At 36.4% G+C, this 21,959-nt stretch overlaps 1 protein-coding gene across 1 annotated transcript in view; it reads right to left on the bottom strand.

The window, feature by feature from the left end:
- Window positions 1-21,959, bottom strand: part of TRHDE (thyrotropin releasing hormone degrading enzyme) — a 431,921-nt gene that overhangs the window by 174,016 nt on the left and 235,946 nt on the right. Inside the window, exons 4-5 of the mRNA XM_081483982.1 lie at window positions 18,534-18,688; window positions 15,647-15,760 (exon numbers count right to left, since the gene is read on the bottom strand). Of these exons, the coding sequence (XP_081340108.1) occupies window positions 15,647-15,760; window positions 18,534-18,688 (269 nt within the window). The remainder of the gene's footprint in view (window positions 1-15,646; window positions 15,761-18,533; window positions 18,689-21,959) is intronic.

The following is a 21,959-nucleotide window of genomic DNA, read 5'->3' as shown; positions in this document are numbered from 1 at the left end:
AGAGGAACCATAAAAAAAAAAAAAGCCAGTCCGTTTGAATCCTAAGTTAACAGGTTGAAGGTTTGGTCTCAATAAATAGGCAGTGGCAGACGTAGTGACATAATAAAAGCAGTGTCAGGAAAATTAACTTATCTGAGGTATACAGAGTGGCTTGATATATGTAGAAATGAGAGACATTGTACTAAGGGCTATGTGATGATGTATTGGAACAGATGTTACTGAAGGACTTTTGAATCTGAGAAAGACTTTGAATGAATGATCAAGTGACATTGATGCCTTGGTCCCTCAGGGGGATAAGGAGGAAGTCCTAGCGAATAACTATATGGAATGATTTGGTGGAGTTTTAAAAGATTTTAGATTGACAGAATTTTTTAACTGGTAGGGTGCATGCGACTGATAGAAATGGAGGAGTGGAGAAAGTGTGGTTTGGAGGGCAAGCTAAAAAGATCAGTTTTAGACATGCTGCGAGGAATGTGACAGTGAACTTTTAGAAAGCAATGTGCCACAGGCAATTCAAAGTAAAATCCTAGGTCTAAGATACGGGGCAAGTCCTAAACAACTTTTGGCAATAAATAGCAATCTGTATAAAAAAAAAGGTAAACAAAGTCTCAGAAAGAACCAACTCGTTTAAAAAATTGTTTCTTACAATACTAACATTTCATATACTGGTATTTAGTAGTATATGTGCAATGAGTTATTACGAATTCTTATCACAGAAACATTTGAAAAAATTAATTCCTTGATATCCCCAAATCAAAGCTTCTGCCTGAACATGTCAAGCTCTGAATATGCCTGATCTAGTCATAGTCATGGTGACGGTGGGAAAAGAGAAAGTACAGTTGGAACGGAGGGCTGTTGGCAAGTTCCTATGAAGAAAGGGTGACTAACTTTAGTGAACAGCGATACCACACAGACATTTTGACTCGTCATCAGAAAAGAAAGGAAAAAAAAATCGAATAATCTGAATTGAAATCAAAGCAAGTCAGCTATATCAAAACAGACAAAGAGATGAGAGCCAATTCAAGAAGTGGTGAGGTACTTACAGGCAAAAAAGAGTGGGAAAAAATTCTCCAGGCAGAGGTGGGTTACATCAGAGCAGTCACAAGGACTCAATTTTATTTTTTTTAATTTAATCTTTATTAAAATAATTTTAATGTTTATTTTTAAATTATTTGAAAGTCGTATTACTTTCTGCTGTACAGCAAAGTGAATTAGTTATGCATAATCTTTTTTAGGTTCTTTTCCTATATGTGTCATTACAGATTATTGAGTAGTGTTCCTTGCATTATATGGTAGGTCCTTCCTAGTTATTTATTTTAAATGTAGTAGTATGTATGCATCAATCCTAGTCTCCCATTTTATCCCCCCTTACCTCCTGGTAGCCATAACTTTGTTTTCTCTCTATGATTCTGTTCTGTGAATAAGTTTATTTGTACCATTTTTTAGATTTCACATGTCTAGGAGGACAGATCTGAAATAAATGGCTCTTTCATTATTCCTGGGAGAAAAGACAGGAACACTGCTAGAAAGTTGATGACAGAGTCCTAGACTGGAAAGAAAACATCTGCCATTCACTTAATTGTCTGACCACAAGCAAGTTACTCAGTCTTTTCAGACCTCAGCATACTCATTTGTAAACATATGTGGTTGTGAAGATTAAATAAGATAATTTGTTCTACAAATATTTGTTGAGCACCTGCTATATCCCTTGTGGTATACCTGGTTCTGAGCATAAAAAGAAAGACATGAATCCAAACTCAGAGATTTTATACTAGTAGAATGAGAGACAAAGAATGAAAACAAATATTAATAACACCTGCTATACATAAAAATGGAAATAGGTTCAGAATATGACGTGACCTCACAGAGAAGGCATCATTTTTTCTGCCTGGAAGAAGGAAGGAAAGCTTCTGAATGATAGTTTGAGTTGAATCTTTAAGGATGATTGGAGTTTTCTAGGAGAATATAGTAGAAAAGGGCATTTTGGACAGAAAAAAAAAATACCTGGTATATGGGGAAAGTCATGGAGATTTGAAACAGCTTGGCCTATTTGGGGGACTCAAGAATTCTCTGTGGCAGAAGGCAGGGAGTATAATGGGTAAACAAATAGTGATTAGTACATAGGGACAGACAAGAACAAAATCAAGATCCTCAATGCCAAGTCAGGAAACTAGAATTAAGAAGTGACATCATCAGACCTATATTTAGAGAGATGACTATGAATACTGGAAGGTGGGCTGGAGTGAGGCACAACTCGAAACAAAATAGGACAATATTGCACAACCATTCATGAACAGCATGAGATACGGGCTTTATCTCTGTGATCACAAAACACCAACAATTTAGTTCCATTTTGTGATGACCAATGGTGAACAAACATGGTATTTACTTTCAAATTCCAGAATGTATGAATCAAGTATAGATTTAAACATAAATATAGACATAGGCATAGATATTTAGATACGTATGTAGATACACATATAGATAACCAAATAGATACAAGTATTTCCTTTTTCAGTGTTTTCATTTATTTAAAGCAATGTTTTATTCCAGGTTTAATGTTGACAATATCCTCTTGAACATAGATAAAGGCACTTTTCTAATTCACAGTGTCAAATGAACAAGAATATCTGACAAAAATCGTTTGAACAATACAATCTAATACCATTCGTGTTTACTGAGGGCTTTGTATATGCAACCTTCATGTGTTAGAGGCTGGGGAAACAAATGCATTTGGGACACAATTCCTAGCTCCAAGCAACTCCCTTTATGATGCGGAAAATAGATATATGTACAACACATTAGTGCTATTTGATGGGTAAAGTATTAGCAGCCAAACAAAGTACTCTGGGAGGAGAGACTAGAGTGAAAGTTTGCATAAAAGTGCTTTCAGCATCAATGACCGTGCTGACTCAGCTGCCGCTGATCTATCGTAAACAGAAGAAAGAAGCTACGTCATTCACACTTTGTGTCTTTAGAAATCTATACTACTATGTGGCATAGTGGTTAAGAATCTGCCTGGCAATGAAGGAGCCACAGGAGATGCGAGTTTGACCCCTAGCTCAGGAAGATCCCCTGGAGTAGGAAATGGCAACCCACTCCAGTATTTTTGCTGGGGAAATTCCATGGACAGAGGAGCCTGGTGGGCTACCATACATGGAGTTGCAGAGTTGGACACGACTGAGCATGCATGCCTATATCCATATTTTGTGTCTTTGGAAATCGATACTACCATAAGATAAACACTTTCAAGATTTCATAGGTTGAACAAAACGCCACATGAGCCATTACTAATCTGAACCTCCTACTTACACGAGACTAGAAAAAGGGACAGAGATATACCTAGTAGGGCATGTTTTGGCTCCTCACTCTTGTTCTTCATGACTTACTCAAATCAGGACAAATTAAAGGATAGGAATGTAATCAAAAATTCAAGTAAGAAAAACAAGCATATTGGAGGAAGATATTCATCAGGTTTTATTTACGTGATATTGTATCTCTGTGACTTTGCAATCAACATCTTTTGTAGACACATAGCACAATGTCATATTTGTAAACATTAGAAATTATTTGGATTCCAAGTGTTTTAAATATTAAAAGAATTTTTTTCTGTAATTTTATATTTCATCATACTTTTATAAAGTTCTAAAATGTCCAAAATTATTTTAAGATTTACTCATTTTAAAGTTAGCTAGATATACTTGTGAAATATTATTCATTATTTAGCTGATTAAAATTAACATTTTGTAGATATCTAAATCATACAATAAACAAAATAAAACTAAAGATGTAGTGAAAATAAGTATTGTTTCTACATGCTGCTACTGCTGCTGCTAAGTCGCTTTAGTCGTGTCCGACTCTGTGCGACCCCATAGACGGCAGCCCACCAGGCTCCGTCGTCCCTGGGATTCTCCAGGCAAGAACACTGGAGTGGGTTGCCATTTCCTTCTCCAATGCATGAAAGTTAAAAGTGAAAGTGAAGTCGCTCAGTCGTGTCTGACTCTTAGCGACCCCATGGACTGTAGCCTACCAGGCTCCTCCATCCATGGGATTTTCCAGGCAAGAGTACTGGAGTGGGGTGCCATTGCCTTCTCCGTTGTTTCTACATAATATTCTTTAAAAATCAACATTTCAAAATCTCATGTTTAAATACACATGCCTAAGATGTTGATAATCATTTTTATGTGCAGGTTGTTAAAGCGGTTCACTTAAAGTCAAACTTATGTAAACACACATACATTAAATAGGCATTAAATAATAATTATAGAAATAATTATCATTAATGCTTACAATGAAACAAGTACTGCACTGAAAATTTTACTTCTATATTCATTCACATAACTTTTTCAGAAAGTGATACACAAACACAGTTAACTGAGCAGATCTCTGTTGTTGTTCAGTCTCTAATTCATGTCTGATTCCTTGCAACCCCATGGACTGGAGCACTTCAGGCTTCCCTGTCTTTCACTATCTAGTGGAGTATGCTCAAACTCATGTCCATTGAGTCAGTGATGCCATCCAAACATCTCATCCTCTGTCAACCCCTTCTCTTCCTGCCCTCAATCTTTCCCAGCATCAGAGTCTTTTCTAGTGATTTGGCTCTTCATACCAGGTGGCCAAAGTATACAATATTATTCTGTAATTTCACATAAGCCTTATAATAAGTAAGCAAAATTGTCCTAATGTTCTTTTTCTTTTAACCATTAACCACATTTCATCTACTGCCAAGTGACAATAGCCAGTGGAGCTATTTCAAATCCTAAAAGATGATGCTGTGAAAGTGCTGCATTCAATATGTCAGCAAATTTGGAAAAGTCAGCAGTGGCCACAGGACTGGAAAAGGTCAGTTTTCATTCCAATTCCAAAGAAAGACAATGCCCAAGAAGGCTCAAACTACCACACAATTGTACTCAACTCACACGCTAGTAAAGGAATGCTCAAAATTCTCCAAGCCAGGCTTCAGCAATACGTGAACCATGAACTTCCAGATGTTCAAGCTGGATTTAGAAAAGGCAGAGGAACCAGAGATAAAATTGTCAACATCCGCTGATCATCAAAAAAGCAAGAGAGTTCCAGAAAAACATCTACTTCTGCTTTACTGACTATGCCAAAGCCTTTGACTGTGTGGATTACAATAAACTGTGGAAAATTCTGAAGGAGATGGGAATACCAGACCATCTGACCTGCCTCTTGAGACACCTATATGCAGGTCAGGAAGCAACAGTTAGAACTGGACATGGAACAACAGACTGGTTCCAAATACGGGAAGGAGTATGTCAAGGCTGTATATTGTCACCCTGCTTATTTAACTTATATGCAGAGTACATCATGAGAAACGCTGGGCTGGAGGAAGCACAAGCTGGAATCAAGATTGCGGGGAGAAATATCAATAACCTCAGATATTCAGATGACACCACCCTTATGGCAGAAAGTGAAGAAGAACTAAAGAGCCTCTTGATGAAAGTGAAAGAGGAGAGTGAAAATGTTGGCTTAAAGCTCAACATTCAGAAAACTAAGTTCATGGCATCTGGTCCCATCACTTCATGGCAAATAGATGGGGACACAGTGGCTGACTTTATTTTGGGGGGCTCCAAAATCACTGCAGATGGTGAATGCAGCCATGAAATTAAAAGACGCTTACTCCTTTGGAGAAAAGTTATGACCAAACTAGACAGCATATTAAAAAGCAGAGACATTACTTTGCCAACAAAGGTCCATCTAGTCAAGGCTATGGTTTTTCCAGTTTTCATGTATGGATGTGACAGTTGGACTGTAAACAAAGCTGAGCGCAGAAGAATTGATGCTTTTGAACTGTGGTGTTGGAGAAGACTCTTGAGAGTCCCTTGGACTGCAAGGAGATCCAACCAGCCCATCCTAAAGGAGATCAGTCCTGGGCGTTCATTGGAAGGTATGATGTTGAAGCTGAAACTCCAATACCTTGGCCACCTGATATAAAAAGATGACTCATTTGAAAAGACCCTGATGCTGGGGAAGATTGACGGCAGGAGGAGAAGGGGATGACAGAGGATGAGATGATTGTGTGGCATCACCGACTCGATGGACATGGGTGTGGGTGTACCCAGGGAGTTGGTGATGGACAGGGAGGCCCAACATACTGCAGTTCACGGGGTCACAAAGAGTTGGACACGACTGAGCTACTTAACTGAACTGAACTGAACTGAGACTTACTGCACTAAATCTAATTTTCCAAACATATCCATGAATGTGAACAGTCTGATTGAGTTTATGGATCTGTGTTTTTGAGCTACTCCATAAACAAAACAACTTCTGACAGAAGCATGGTTGTCAGTCAGTCCAGTCAGTCAGTTCAGTCACTCAGTTGTGTCCGACTCTATGCGACCCCACGGACTGCAGCACGCCAGGCCTCCCAGTCTATCACCAATGCCCGGAGTTTACTCAAACTCATGTCCATCCAGTTGGTGATGCCATCCAACCATCTCATCCTCTGTCGTTCCCTTCTCCTCCTGCCCTCAATCTTTCCCAGCATCAGGGTCTTTTCTAATGAGTCAGTTCTTCACATCAGGTGGCCAAAGTATTGGAATTTCAGGTTCAGAATCAGTCCTTCCAATAAATATTCAAGATTGATTTCCTTTAGGATTGACTGGTTGAATCTTCTTGTAGTCCAAGGGACTCTCAAGAGTCTTCTCCAACACCACAGTTTCAAGAGCATCAGTTCTTTGGTGCTCAGCTTTCTTTATAGTCCAACTCTCACATCTATACATTACTACTGGAAAAACCATAGCTTTGACCAGACAGACCTTTGTTGGCAAAGTAATGTCTCTGTTTTTTAATGTGCTCTCTAGGTTGGTCATAACTTTTCTTCCATGGTTGTCAACTAAGAGGTAAAAAAAATAAAATCCTAAATCTAATCACACCCTCTAACTGAGACCACCACACAAAAGATAAAATACAGTGTATAAGAAACAGATATATGGCAGATCTCTGCTAATAGCAAAATGAAGGTCTCATTTTAGGTACTTGATAATTCTCTGAATTAATTAATTAAACAGAATGAATGAAATGTATTGGGCAAACCAATGAATGAAATGCAACGGGCAAACCTGTGGCAGCAATCCATCAAACTAGTTTATGTAAAATTAACAGTAATAGCACTCAGGGAAGGCATCACTGAACTATAAATGAAATCTGGAGAAGACAAAATAAAATGATTAATGGAATAAATTAGACACAGGTGGATTTGAAGTAGGTTCTTCGAGAAAAGTAAGCATCCTCACATATGTTAATTCTTAAAGACCAATATGACAAAAATGACATTCCAATAATCATAAAGAATTTTATTTCATTAGTCCCAAGAAAGGTAAAAAGCTAAATATATAAATAGCTTCAAAAGAAGCTTACTTTGTGAATGGTAGATCCATAGAGGTTATTTAACTCAGTGTCAAAACACGTTCTACCCCAAAACATCTTTTTGAATTCATAGTTAAAGAGAGCTGCCTGATTGGTGGCCTGCATAGATGTCTAACAATTACCACACTCTCAGACTCTTAAAAAAATGACAGCAAAGATGTGTACTGTCAAGATACATAGCAGAAGGTCTTACTCTGTTTCACAGGGAATTAACATATGTAAAGTGCTTAATGGTACACAGTAAATATTACATGTCTTTATTTTTGCAAGTGTTACTGGGATAATTGAAGCAAAATCTTCACCAGCCTCAGATTACTGCTTTTTGCTTTCTCTGGACAGGAAGGTCTCTTACATTTTTTGACTCTTCGAAAATATCACTTGAACTCACTACTTTCATTTATCACATCCTTGTCTAGTAACATCTGAACAGTGTTAAAGTAACCTTGATGAAAAAAAAAAAGTCCCATAAAGTGTTATGGACTGAAACAGTCACTCCTGGTTTAGAAATAAGTTGTGTTCTAATGTCTTTTAAAGCATAGAGCTGCCTGGTTAAGGATGATGAATAATTAGAAAATTAATGAATTATTCTTTGGTTGTCCTCTTGGTCCCCAGGTTTTCCTTTTTGGTCATGTTCATGTTATAGGTTTTGCAAAGCAAATTCTTTGTAACATATCTGGGAAAATACTGAATAATATAAAGTGTTGAAAAATTCATATATCATAAGAAGATGAACTTTTTTTTTTAAACCAAGTGTAGTAAAAGGACAGGTTAAACTGGTATAATCTGCTATTGCAAGTCATAAATACTTGTGAACAATGATGTCTAGCAGAACATTTCACTGTCTTGGAATAAATTTTTGACATCATCAATTTTCTGTTTATCAAGTGATGTCTGGGAGAAGGCAATGACAACCCACTCCAGTACTCTTGCCTGGAAACTCCCATGGACCAAGGAGCCTGGTGGGCTGCCGTCTATGGGGTTGCACAGAGTCGGACACAACTGAAGCGAGTTAACAACAGCAGCAGCAGCAAGTGATGTCTGACCATTTTTAGCAAGTCGGAACATTTTGCTCACAAACTGCTCTCACCTGGTAATGAATGAGTTAACTTTTCCTGCATTATTCCTAAATATGAAAAAGGACAGTCTTGCATTATTGTTAGGCTCCAGGTTCAGCAAAAGTTTTCTTCTTAGGAAGTGTCTAATCCTGTCAAAGTATTGATTGCTTTTGCAATTCCTAAGGAAAGGTAGAAAGAACTCGACACAATGCAAATCTACACATGGTCTCTGGAAGAAATATTTTATTCCAAAGGGAATGCTCATTTATCTTTTTTCTCTAAGTTTAAAATATACAAAACCTGAAACACTTAGTGTCTTTCTGAACATAAATGGCTTTTTAAAATATCATCCTTTAAGAACATACATGAAATTTCAATTTGCAGCTTTGTTTTAAATTTTAAAAATTCATATGGTTAAAAAAAGTGAGGTAATGTGACTAAGAAAAACCTCTCAGATACATACCTGTATAGAAGTATATATGAATACTAATGAGTTATGCTTACTTTTTCTTCCCTTTCTAAAAGTATTTAATAAAAGTTGATCTTTCATTTGAAGCAGTAAATAAAGCAGATTTACATTTTCTGAGACCTAATACACATTGATAATAAGCTTTTCAAAAGTTTCCATTTCTCAAACTGTGAAGCCAACATCTTGATTGTTACATAAAATCTATAAGTATAAACAAATGTATGAATGTATTATCAATACTTCAGTTGTCATTTTATCCTCAAAAGTGTATTTTTGCCATAAAATTTCTAAGTCAGTTAACATACATCAACAATTAACTAATGACTGGCCTCATTCAGTCTTCATTCTAATTGATATTCTTAACAGGGCTACCAGCATATCAGTAAGGTCGTTGGTAAAAAGCACAATTAGTCCTAATGAGAAAATGTTAACCCAATTAGTTATGTATTAGCTTTAGTGAGAATTATTTTAACGTTAGTGTAACAGATCCATTTCTTGTTTTCACTGTTCTTCTTTGCTAGAAATTTTTAGTATCTCTTTGTGCATGCATGCTCAGTTATGTCAAACTCTTTGCAGCCTCGTGGACTATAGCCCACCAAGCTCCTCTATCCATGGGACTTTGCGGGCAAGAATACCAGAGTGTGGTGCCATTTCCTCCTCCAGGGTATGTTCCCAACCCAGGGATCGAACCCACATCTCCTGCGTCTCCTGCATTGGCAGGCAGATTCTTTACCACTGAGCCACTTGGGAAGCCCCAGTAACTCTTCAATCATCATTAATTAGAAGCCAAGTCTCTGACTTGCTTCTTAACACTGACATCCTAGATTATCCTAATTTGTACATTCTGAGTGTAAATCTCATTCTCAATGCATTAGGCCTATGCATCTCAGAATCCTCTTTCATTTACTCACAATTCAAACTTGAATTCTATGAGAAAATTTTCTCTAAGACTGTTCTCTTTGCTAGCTCTTATTTCCTCTGTGGACTTTTTCTATGTGTCTATTATATAAAAGAGTCAGACACGACTTAGTGACTAAACAACAACAAGCAAAACTTGTCCACCAAAGCTCCAAACTGCTCTGACCACTAACGCTAAGGAGAAAGGAACCCCATTTTCCCAGAACAGAAGCCTACAGCTCCTCAGATTCCCTCAAATAAGAAAAAAAAATTTTTTCTCTTCTTTAAAAAAAAAAAGTTAATGTTTTCAACACGAAGAAAAATGACTTACAGAGGGATTCGGAGGGAAGAGTAAAGGGGAAGCAGAAAGAAGTCCCTTTTGCCGACTGTGACCCCAACAGATCCAAGGGCATCCCTTCTACTTTTCTTCTAGTCTTTCAACCTAAATGTCACTTTTTAAGTTACTGAGATGGATCAAAAATACCACAGACCCTTGGGACTAGCCAATAGAAGTCTTTAAATTTTTCACATTCAGTATGTCAGTCAGTTGAGAATAAAATATCATCGACCAGTTGAAAACAATTGCATCATCTTCTAATTTACTGACATCAGGAGTAGAATATTATATGTGGATTTTTTATCACAAAAGATAAAATACAACTGCATGGAAAATCTACATATATACACACATTATTTGGTATTCAGTATTTATAAGGTAAGATTCTAAAACAAATATTTAATTCCCAGATGGTCCATTTCTGACACCATAGCTCTCCTGGGCAAATATATTTTAATATTGATGAATCATAAGCAATAGTACCAACATACCAATTACCATTGAAATGTATATTAACTAACTTTGAAAGGCATGTGAAAGCATTTTTCTTTATAGACATTAAATCAAAGATGGACTTAAGACATGAAGAGCTGAACAAGTAACATATTAACAAAAACAATTTTTCTCTAATTTTCTCTTTCCCCTTCTCTGAATAGCAGAGTCTTTATTAACATTTGGAATAATTAATCAGTATATCTTTACATTTAAACTGGAAAAAAATGAACTCAATAAACTCTGCATCTATTTCAGTTCACCAGTGATTTTCTCAACTTCTTTTTGAATAAAAATAAAATAATTCAAGAAGTAAAGATAATTTTATTGCAATGCCTATTAAATTTAGCAGGCAATTTTGGTTGGACCACTACCAAGTCTAATGGCAGAATTCATTTTTACCATTTTAATCCTGCCCATGATAAAAACAATTGAGAACATTTATCAAGGTTTTGGGCAATATACTTTAAGATATCCTAAGTATTTAGCATAATTAAGTTTAGCTGCACAATTCTCTATTAATAGTTATCTTTCTGCCCAGGTATGTGCCCTCATAAAAATTTAAGAAGAATTCCCAGTCCTTGAACTTTATCAGTGTCTAAAGTTACTGCTGTGTGAAGCTCTTTAGCATCCCAAATTAACAAATTAATTTAAATTAAATCCAAAATTTAATAATTATTTAACGTTTAATAATTCTCATTATAGCAAGCACATTCTTACAAGGCTACATTCATGAAACTACAGGATACATCTATCATATGGATACAAATTATAGTGAAAACCTGTGCAATATGCACAGGGAATATGATTTTGCCTATGTCAGCACCAGGTCTGCAAAATAAGGATTTCTTCATGGTATCATTTTACTGTTTATCCTTTTCCTGTATCATAGACTTTTTTCAAATTAAAATGATAAAGAATTGTTGAATAGTAACTATGCTTCATGGATCCTTTATTTTCTCCCTTTGGAGGAATCACAGTAAGATTTAATATGACTGCCATCAATAGCTTAATGCAACTTAACTCATCCAATGATATTGTCCTTAACAACAAACTTTGATAGAATAGTCATCAAGTAGACTCGCCTTATGAAATCTAACCCCACAAGATAATCTAAGTGATCTTGACACTTCTGTTTGATGAATGAAACACAATATAAAGCTTGTGTTCCTATAAAATAGTCCACATTGCCAATATAGATAAGCATTGATTTGGAGAGACTGAGTCTAGATACAAAGTTTACAGAAATTTTTTTGTAATCTTTACACGTTGTTGTTCAGTTGTTAAGTCATGTTTGATTCTTTGCGACCCCAAGGACTGCAGCACCCCAGGCTTCCCTGTCCTTCACTATCTCCCTGCGTTTGCTCAAACTCGTGTCCATTGAGTCAGTGATGCCACCCAACCACCTCATTCTCTGTCACCCCCTTCTCCTGCCCTCAATCTTTCCCAGCATCAGGGTTTTTTCCAATGAGTTGGCTCTTCACATCAGGTGGTCAAAGTATCGGAGCTTCAGTATCAGTCCTTCCAATGAATATTTAGGGTTGATTTCTTTTAGGATTGACTGCTTTGATCTCCTTACTGTCCAAGGGACTCTCAAGAGTCTTCTCCAGCACCACACTTCGAGAGCATCAATTCTTCAGTCCTCAGCCTTCCTTATGATCCAACTCAGTCTATAGGTAATTGTTATAAAATCTAGGGCATCAAAATAGCTTACTAAGGTTGGAAGTGTTAGAGTATTTATACATAAAATCAATGCCCCTTTCTAATGGAACATTTATTATTTTCCAGGTCTATGATACCTACTCACAATTGTTCACGCGTTTCAAAGAACTTGCAAGTTATTTTATCCTCACAAAAATCATGTGTGCTTAGTAAGTCAGTACAATCATCCCATTTCTCAAAGGATAAAGATGAGTCAGGAAGTGAAATGCCTTTTTGGAATCTGAATGACTTCTTGTCAATCTATTTCCTGACCTTATATCATACTACCTGAAAAGACCCATATCTATAAAATGGTATACTTGATTGGTTTTTTTGGGAAAAAGATTTGATAGTAGTGTTTATTTCATGTAGTGTTCTTAGTGTAAAAAACTGATTATTTCTTTAGCAGAAACTGTCCATAAACACATACATACACATATACACAACCTAAGATGCCATGTAAGTATACTATCCCAAACCAGAACAAAAGCTTCCTTAACAATATTGTGTAATTCTGGGCTTCTTTATTGCTATTCCATAAAACATAGGCTGTCATAGTAATCTCCCAAGCAAGTTGAAGTTGTATTTCAATGTTTGAGCGTTGCTGTCTAAAAATAATGAAACCACGGTTTTTGAGATTAGAGGCAAAAGAGGCCAACTTGCTCCCTTTACTTCTGAGACGCGTCTGACTTCTGCTTTTCTAACCCAGGCTGAGTCCTAGCGCAGCCGGAGCCTCGCTCTCACAGGTGTGAGTTACTGCTGACACAGCCGTCACTCTGCTCTTCCTAGTTTTGCTTTCACTCTTTTGCTGATGCCATTATGAAAAATAGTGCTGACACAGCCTTAAAGTCACTTAATATCCATTCTTATTTATGTGGCTGACTTGTCTTAAATTTTTGTTTGCAAAGAAGATATTAATCATCATGGAGGAGCATTTGTTTAGAGTCTCTTCTTATAGTTTTACAAATTTAATATACTGAAGTACTCCACAAACTAAATTTAAAAAACTACTAAAAAGCAAAAGCAGCCAATAATAGAAAGTATTTGTTAATCATCATGGAGGAGCATTTGTTTAGAGTCTCTTCTTATAGTTTTACAAATTTAATATACTGAAGTACTCCACAAACTAAATTTAAAAAACTACTAAAAAGCAAAAGCAGCCAATAATAGAAAGTATTTGTAATCTTTAGAATCTGAACATAAAGAGACATGATAATAAAGCTTGTTTTCACTATTGCCTAATTAATTGTGATGGAGTTTATGCTTTCATTTCTTAGTGTAATCCATCATTAATTCCCATTTTTGATTATAAAATATGGATTTATATCTTACCACCCCAAAGCATTTTTTATAAATGCTTTTAATACATGGTGTTTATTGTATTTAGGACAAAGTATCAGAAGTGTTACTAATACTCTATATTCATTTTCAATATTCTTACAAAAATGTTCTCCATTTATAATTTGATTGACAAAATAATGCAATATAAAAAATTATTTGAAAACAAAATTCAGTATGGGAATATTGAAACTTGGGGTAGACTGCAATGCTAAAACCATCAAAAGCTATCAGTTTTAACCATGAGTATAATTCTGTTCATAGCTTTTCAATCTAAGATTTATTTTTATAATGCTGAATAGATTTTGTCATAGCTAGCTCAATGAGCTCAAGAAAAATCCTACCTATATGAGTAACATGTCATTTATAATACTATCATTTTAAACACTAAAACATAACAGAATTACCAATCAGTAATAACTCACAGCATAATGAAAATTAAATAAAAATTTTAAACAAATTTGGTTGAAAGTCAACTAGAAACCAAAATATATTTTTACAAATGTTTCAATATCCTTAATATTTCAGTTTTAAAACTGCATATTTGTTTAAAAAGTACCTTTAATAATAAATATAGCATGCTATTGATTTTTCTTCAAAGTTCTTTAAAGGCATTTTTAAAATTAATTTCAATGCTATAATAAAATAGTTCAAATAAGATTTTTTAAATTGTATTATTTATACATATATACCTAGATATATAAGGCCAAGTAAAATTAACTCACACATTTGTGCAAATGAACCATGTTGCTTTTATAAAATATAAATAAAACTGGATGATTCAAATATATCAGTATGATATTACAGTTGCAACATTTCTTCTGAGATATGCAAGGTCACCTTTTATACTCAGTGGGAGTTGACTAAATTTATGGTAGAAAAGTTATATCGTGACTTAATGGACAACTTTATATTTCACCATATCATACTTGCAATCATGACAGATAATTAGATAATCACATATATTAGTAGTTTAAACATCAAAAACTGAGTGGTGTAAAATAAATTTATATTATCACTCAAGCTATAACGCAAGTGAAATTTGAGCTTCTGGAAGTTGACAAGTGTTAGTATTTTGCAAGTTTTACATAGTGCCACTTAAATTTAAAATTCAAGTTCCAGACTTCCTTGGCGGCTCATGGGCAAAGAATCTGACTGCCAATGCAGGAGACACAGGTTTGATCCCTGATACGGGAGGATCCCACATGCCTCAGAGCAACTAAGCTCACTGAAGCCCACGCACCCTAGAGCCCGAGCTCCACACCCAGAGGCGCCCTCACACCACAGCTGAAGAGCAGTCCCCACCTGCTGCAACAGGCAGACACTCTACCGTCTGAGCCACCAGGGAAGCCCATAAAATAGAAATCATATCCTCCCTCCACTTTTTCTTCTAGGGTGTTCAAGAATATCACTGCTTCTGGTACAATAAACCCTACTTCAGATTCAGACATACAAGTTTGGATATAATGTGCACAACTCTTTATAAAATTAGTGACCTCTTATTAAATCATTTAAACCTAAAGTAAAATCAATAATGTATCAAAGATTTCAGCTATGTTTTGAGTTCATCACACTGAATATTAAGTTCTCATTTTCCTTCCTATATATTGGAATATCCTACACACATTTAAAATATAACTTATAGATTGCTATTACCTTCTCAATTTATGGGATAGTTTATCGTTGTTATCAAATATTGCAATCTAAAATATTTTTATTTAGAAAACTTGTAGTATTTTGAAATCAATGTATAACCAATCAGACTCTATTTAGTTCTAATAACTAAAAGAGAATTCTTCTGGAATACTACCATTTATATTTTGGGTTACATTTCCTTTGTTGGGTGGCTAATTTTTTTCATGAATCAGTTGGCATTTTCAAACACGTCTCACAATAAGATAAGCCCAATATGACATGGGATCAAGCTTTCACTGAGAGTTCCAAACAATTAAAGAGAAACACACTTACCATGTTCCAGCCGGGATAGAGGTAGTCTGTACCAACGAACTCAAAGTAGTGAGCAAACCCTTCCTTCAGCCACACATCTTCCCACCACACGGGAGTCACGAGGTCACCAAACCACTGCCATCACAGATGAATGGGCATCAGATAAAATCACATCTATCCAGAGTTATCTCATCTAGAATTAAATGTATTAAACTATGACGATCACAACTGGAATTCACTTTCCAATTGATTTTGTGATCTTAAAATAGGTTATAGCAAGACTATTAATTTGACTACTTGGTTGACACTAATTTTTTAATAAGTGCATTCAGGTAGAACAAAAATGAAATGATCACGGAACAGAAAAAGAATATTTAACCTGGAAAAGAAAGGACTCGGGAGAAAAAAAAAAAAAATCTCTAACAGTTGTCTTCAAATATTTGAAGACCTAATATGTAGAAGAAGCTTGGGTTCTGTGGCCCTACAGGAGACAAATCGGGACTAATGGATGGAAATTGGTGTTTGTCAGTTGGTAGAGGTTGCTAAAAATGCAGGAGACCCTCTAACAGACTGAAATGGATGAAGATAGAAAATACTGCCTCAAGAAGTAGTGAGGCACAGGGAGTACTGAAGCAGCACCTTCCAGTGGCAGAGGCAATTCACAGACAACGCCAGCTGATTGAAGGAGCAAAGACTTTCAAGATGCTCCACACCTGACTCTCCAGGAGTCTATGATAATGAGTGTTGGACCAAAAAAAAAACTTCTAAGATCGCTTCAGAAAAAATAATGTTGTAATTTTTAATTGGTGTTTTGATTAGATCATGATGCATTACTCTGAAATCCTTGCTGAGTTCAGAAAAAGCTTAAAGGAATTCTTTTTTTCATTAAAAAACAAAACAAACAAAAAACATTATATACCGGGAACTATGCCACTTGGGATTCAATGATGAAAAGTCAGACAATGTCCCTTCTGAGGCAGCGAACACTTTATTGTGGAGGAAGGGACAATGAGGTGAGATAAAAAATAAAAAATAAACAAACAAACAATAGAATTTCAGGTCTTATTGAAACATGATATGTATGGGGGAGGGGTTACAATCTAGATTACAATTTAGATTACAATCTAAAGCATTAGATTGTAAAAGCAAAAAGGTTCTCTCTAAGCAGATGACATTTGAGCTCAGACTTTAATGATAAGGAGCCATGAGAAAGCCTTAGGCAAGAGGATTTCAGGCATTTATAAGTAACTCTTAGTGTGAAGATTCTAAGTGGGAGTGAGTTATTTAAGAAACAGAAGGAAAAGGCAGTCAGGCAATTCTCAGATCATAGCTCTACGGCTTTAAGAGCTAAACAGCTTGGTGGCAGAGCGTTTCAATATTAATAATAAAGTATCTCTTACTCAAAAGGATCTCTAAGCGAAATACAAGATAATTCTGAACATGCTGATGACCACAAATCAAATGATGTTTTAAGTATTTTTTATTATTGATCAGCAATAAGTGCTTCTTCTCTCTTAAATTGAAAGTCTGTCTTAAAAACTGCAACAACAAGTAGGTGAGGAGAGATGGTAACATAGAAAACACTTTGGCATTGACAGTGGAAATCGTCATGTGTTTCTCTCAGCTTCTGTTTCATCTCCCCATAGCAAGTAGCTGAACATCACTAGGCTAGAGCAAGAAAGCAACTGAGAATGTGGAACAAATGAAATCCAGTTCTAGGAACAACAACTATCAGAGTGCTCTTATTTCAAAAGAACTCTACATGTAACTTGTCTCTAAAAATGTTCAAAAAGGAATCAGTTTTTGTGTCAAAGAATTGTATGACTAGCTGGAAACCACTTTTAGCACAATAAAGAAACACTAGTTATCTCTACAATGGATCCGCTTTAGTCACTGAAGCAAGGAACACATGCCCTAGCTGATCAGCATGGCAGGTACAAACACCATACAGGTTCACTGCAGAAGGCTGGCATTCAGGTAAATAGTCATATGGCCTGGAATAATTTATCATGAAGTCTGTGTTCGTGTATTAGCATTTACCTGTTCAGCTTCTTTCACTGACAACATTTTCTACCTGTCTTTAAGGTTTTCAAGCTTTTTAAAAAGATTTTGGGTTGATTACAAATTAAAGTCTTGTGGTTTCACACTGAGATTTCTGGTGTTTTCACTTAAAAACTATCCATAGTTTCTGGTCACCAGGACAAGGATTGCTTTTTATTAAAGCACAGATGTTTATTTTCAGTTATTCTTTTCATTAGAATCAAGATTCAAATAGGCATTGTGAAATCTCTGTAATACCTTTCGCTCATTGTAGTAAAGTGCATGAAATTAATTTTATCTTAGCTTCATGACAAAGCTGGCTAATTTACATATGAATTTCTAAACATGCCAAGACAAAAAAATATCAATCATTTCAGAACAAAGAGTCTGTGGCTGAGTTAGTGAAAGACTTCCTAAGTGTGTGTGTGATGGGAGAAGGGGAATAACAAATTGATTTCAGCAAAAGCAAATTTTGACATGTACACAGAACTCAGCCACATCTTGCAGCAATGCAATAAATCATCGCCATCACTGCACTTACCATATATATACACCAATAATCACAAGAAAATAAAGCAACATTGACAAAGAATAGTGAGTAGATGGGGGTCTCCAAAGAGGCTGCTGGGTAGCAATGCCATCTCACTCCTCAACTAAACTGAATGACAGTTGCTTATTCAATACAATCTGCGCACTTGCTGTCATTTGAGAAAAGCAACACATCTTCCGAAAAGAACTACACAATGCTCTATACCGAATTAAAACTTAATTGGGAGGATAATGACTTAACTCCTAATCTAAGTATCTGAAATCAGTTTACATTCTCCATAGTTTGCAATTATACTTACACCTGATCCTTTTTTCATACCTGGTGACATATCTCATGAACAATGACCATGGTGACATCCAGCAAATAAGAAATAGATGAAACACTGGGATCCAGCAGTATTCTTTGTTCCACAAAAATACTTAGTCCCCAGTTCTCCATAGCAGCATACGGATGCTTAGGCACAGCTAAAAGATCTAGAAATAAAATAAAACAATTCCAAAGGCTTTAACAAACACATCAGATTCTAAACGCATATCCAACAAAAGTCCAGAAATTCTAATTAAAAAGAATACTTGCTCTTTCTTAGTAATTTTTTTTTCTAAATTAAACTACCTGCCATTTCTATGTGACAGCAGAAATATAGGCTATCAGTGTAAGCGCTGGCCATATCCATCCATCACAGTTCCTTCTCAGACCCAGTGGTGTAGGAGGTGGGAAGTATCAGCACAATTATTGATGGGCCTATCCTAATAAGTTGCAGAAAGTCAAGGAAACCAAATGCAGCAGGAATCTACAGAGTCAAAAGGCATTGTGCCTTCTAGTGAAAATATATTCAGCTCAATGCAGTGAATACTGTACTCTTGCTTTTACCTCAATATTGTTCAAAAGAAAACATCTCACAGCAGTTTAAAAATCTGATATGTCATATTTCTAATTGCTTAATTTTAATGTATTTTTGAGTTCTGTTAAAAATAAAATGTTACATGTAAATATAGCTCATATGAAGAAAGTTATAATGGACAATGTAGTATCAAAAGGACTATTGAGGGAACCTGCAGACTTTGGTTCTGTTCCTGCCTCCATCATTAATTAAATATATGAAATCAATAAATCACTTAATTTCTCAAGACCACAATTCTCTCACCTACAAAATGAGGTTTATTAGATATCATAATCTCTGAAATCCCTTCCGGTTCCAAAAATCTATGATTAGATGATTTTAAGATTTCTGCTGATTTTAAAAGGTGGTAAAGGTATTATATTATCAACTTTTGGTTAAGGTGACACAGTAAATTCATGCTTTGATGTACTCCCTCTGCTCCAAACACATAGCAATGATAAATAAAATATGAAAAGGAAAAACTAAACATCATCTCCAGGCTGGAAAATAAACCTCTCCATGGACCAGAAATGGTACATAAATGCAAAGTAGTGATTGCAAGTGAAGCCACAGGCCTGCTGAGGTCTGGCTCCAGGAGCAAGCAGTGGCATTCGGAAACTGGCTCCAGCAGGATCTACTGGAATTAAAGGGATCTAAGCCAAGTTGATGGCTTGTTGCCAGCAGCTGATAGCATATGCAAGTGAAAGGAGAAACTACCTGCCTTTCACCAGATCCTGGACAGAGAAACTGTGAAATAGTTCTAACAAAGGAATACCATGCAATAGTTGAAATAGTCTCAGCACTAGATTCTAACACTACATGTATCAACATCGATAATCAGAAAAACATAACGTTGAGCAAACAAATAAGGTGTAGAATGCCCTTTATCATACACTACTTAAAAGCAAGCTGAATAGTACCATAGGTGGAAAATGGGTACTCACACATGCACACTCATGCTCAGACAAATAGTAGTGGTAAAATGCACACAGAATCACACACGTGTAGGAACGATAAACACCAAATTCAGAATTATGATTGCTTCAGGGAAGAAAGGAGAAGGAAGGAATGAAGGACAGTCTCTTTTATGTTTCCAGAGTCAATTTTGATTGTATGCAAATGGCGTAGGCAGAGGGGAGTTGTCTCACATCATCAGTAAGCAGTTCCTGGATTCCAACAGAGTGATCCAGTGTTCAATTCAATTCTGATACTATCTACCCAAAGACAGAATCAGATTCCACAGGATAAGAGTTCAGTCCTGTAAGACTACACACCACCCCCCACTTCAGAAATCAGTCCCAAGCCTGGGTTGTTATCTTTGCTTCTGATCTATAGGTTAAAGACTGGAGGTTCCACCACTCCCTTTAAATCAGGATGCAACTGAAAGATTAGGTTGTTACCTGCACTTCTCACCAACTGGCTATAAATCAGAGATTCCCATAACTTCTGCTCTGGTTTGATTAATTTGCTAGAGCAGCTCACAGAACTCAGAAACATTTAACTTCCAGATCACCAGTTTGTTATAAAGCTATCTAAGGAACAACCAGATGGAAGAGACGTATGAAAGGGTGAAAAGCTTCCATGCCCCTCATAGACGTGCTGTTCTCCCCAGATCTCCACCTGCTCACCCACCTGGAAGCTCTCTGGGCCCATACCTTTGGGGTTTTATGGAGACTTCATTAGAGAGGGACGAGTGATTAAATCATTGGCCCCTGAGGGGTCAACTCAGTCTCCAACGCCCTTCCCCTCATTCTCAAGGCCAAGGAGTGAGACTAAAAGTTCCAACCCTCTAATCACAAGGTTAGTTTTCCTGGCAACCAGGCTCCATCCTTAGGTGAGTTCCAAAAGTCACTTTATTAATGTAACAAAAGACAACTTTAGGTCTCTCCTCACTTGGAAAATTCTGAAGGTCTTGGGAGCTGTAAGCCAGAAAACATGTGTGAGAAATCTGAATGACTTGGGTATATTTCTTATAAATCACAATATCACAGAGGGTCACAGACAATGGATTTCCAATGTGTTTGTTTTGTTTTGGCCACTCCATGCGCTGTGCAGCATGCAGAAGCTCAGGTCCCTCTTCCCCAGTCAGGGATCAGATTCATGCCCCCTGCAATGGAACTACAGAGTCTTAACCACTGAACCTCGAGGGAATTCTTCCAATGTTTTGTTTTGTTTTATTTTACCTTTTACCGTTTGGCCACACCTCATGGCATGTGTGCTCTTAGTTCCCTGACCAGGCATCGAACCTGTACCCCCGTGCATTGGAAGGCAGAGTCTTAACCACTGGACCAAGGAAGTACCCGCAATATGTTTTCAATGCTAATTTTTCAAAGCTGATGATGGATCCATGGGTATTACTTATAATATTATTGATTCTTTTCTGTATGCTTTAAATATTTCATAATAAGAAAAAAATTAAATGGTCGAGTCTTAAAGCTAATTTTCATTTATTCCTGACGTTAACAAACGTCTAAGCATTTGCTGTGTCCTTAAGTTTGTGTGCATGTGTGCGTGCTCAGTCACTCATCATGTCCAACTCTTTGCGACCCTCTAGCCCGCCAGGCTCCTCTGTCCATGGGATCTTCCAGGCAAGAATACTGGAGTGGGTTGCCATTTCATACTTAGGAAATCTTCCTAACCCAGGGATCAAAGCCGCTTCTACTTTTTATCCTGCATTGGCAGGCAGATTCTTTACCACTGAGCCATTGGGGCAGCCCCCGTGTAAGTCTGAGATGTGTATTAAAATAAGTCAAGTATGGCCCCTGAATTCACTACAGGGAAACATGACAACACAAGAAATAAAGAATAAAAAGTGCTATGAAAGAGAGAGAATGTCAGATCTAGTTCTTGAAAGAGCATTTGAG

This window comes from Giraffa tippelskirchi, chromosome 4 (assembly GCF_054371585.1).
Source record: "Giraffa tippelskirchi isolate mGirTip1 chromosome 4, T2T-mGirTip1v1.2.pri, whole genome shotgun sequence".
Classification (NCBI taxonomy): Eukaryota; Metazoa; Chordata; class Mammalia; order Artiodactyla; family Giraffidae; genus Giraffa; species Giraffa tippelskirchi.
This window is presented reverse-complemented; position numbering and strand designations above follow the sequence as displayed.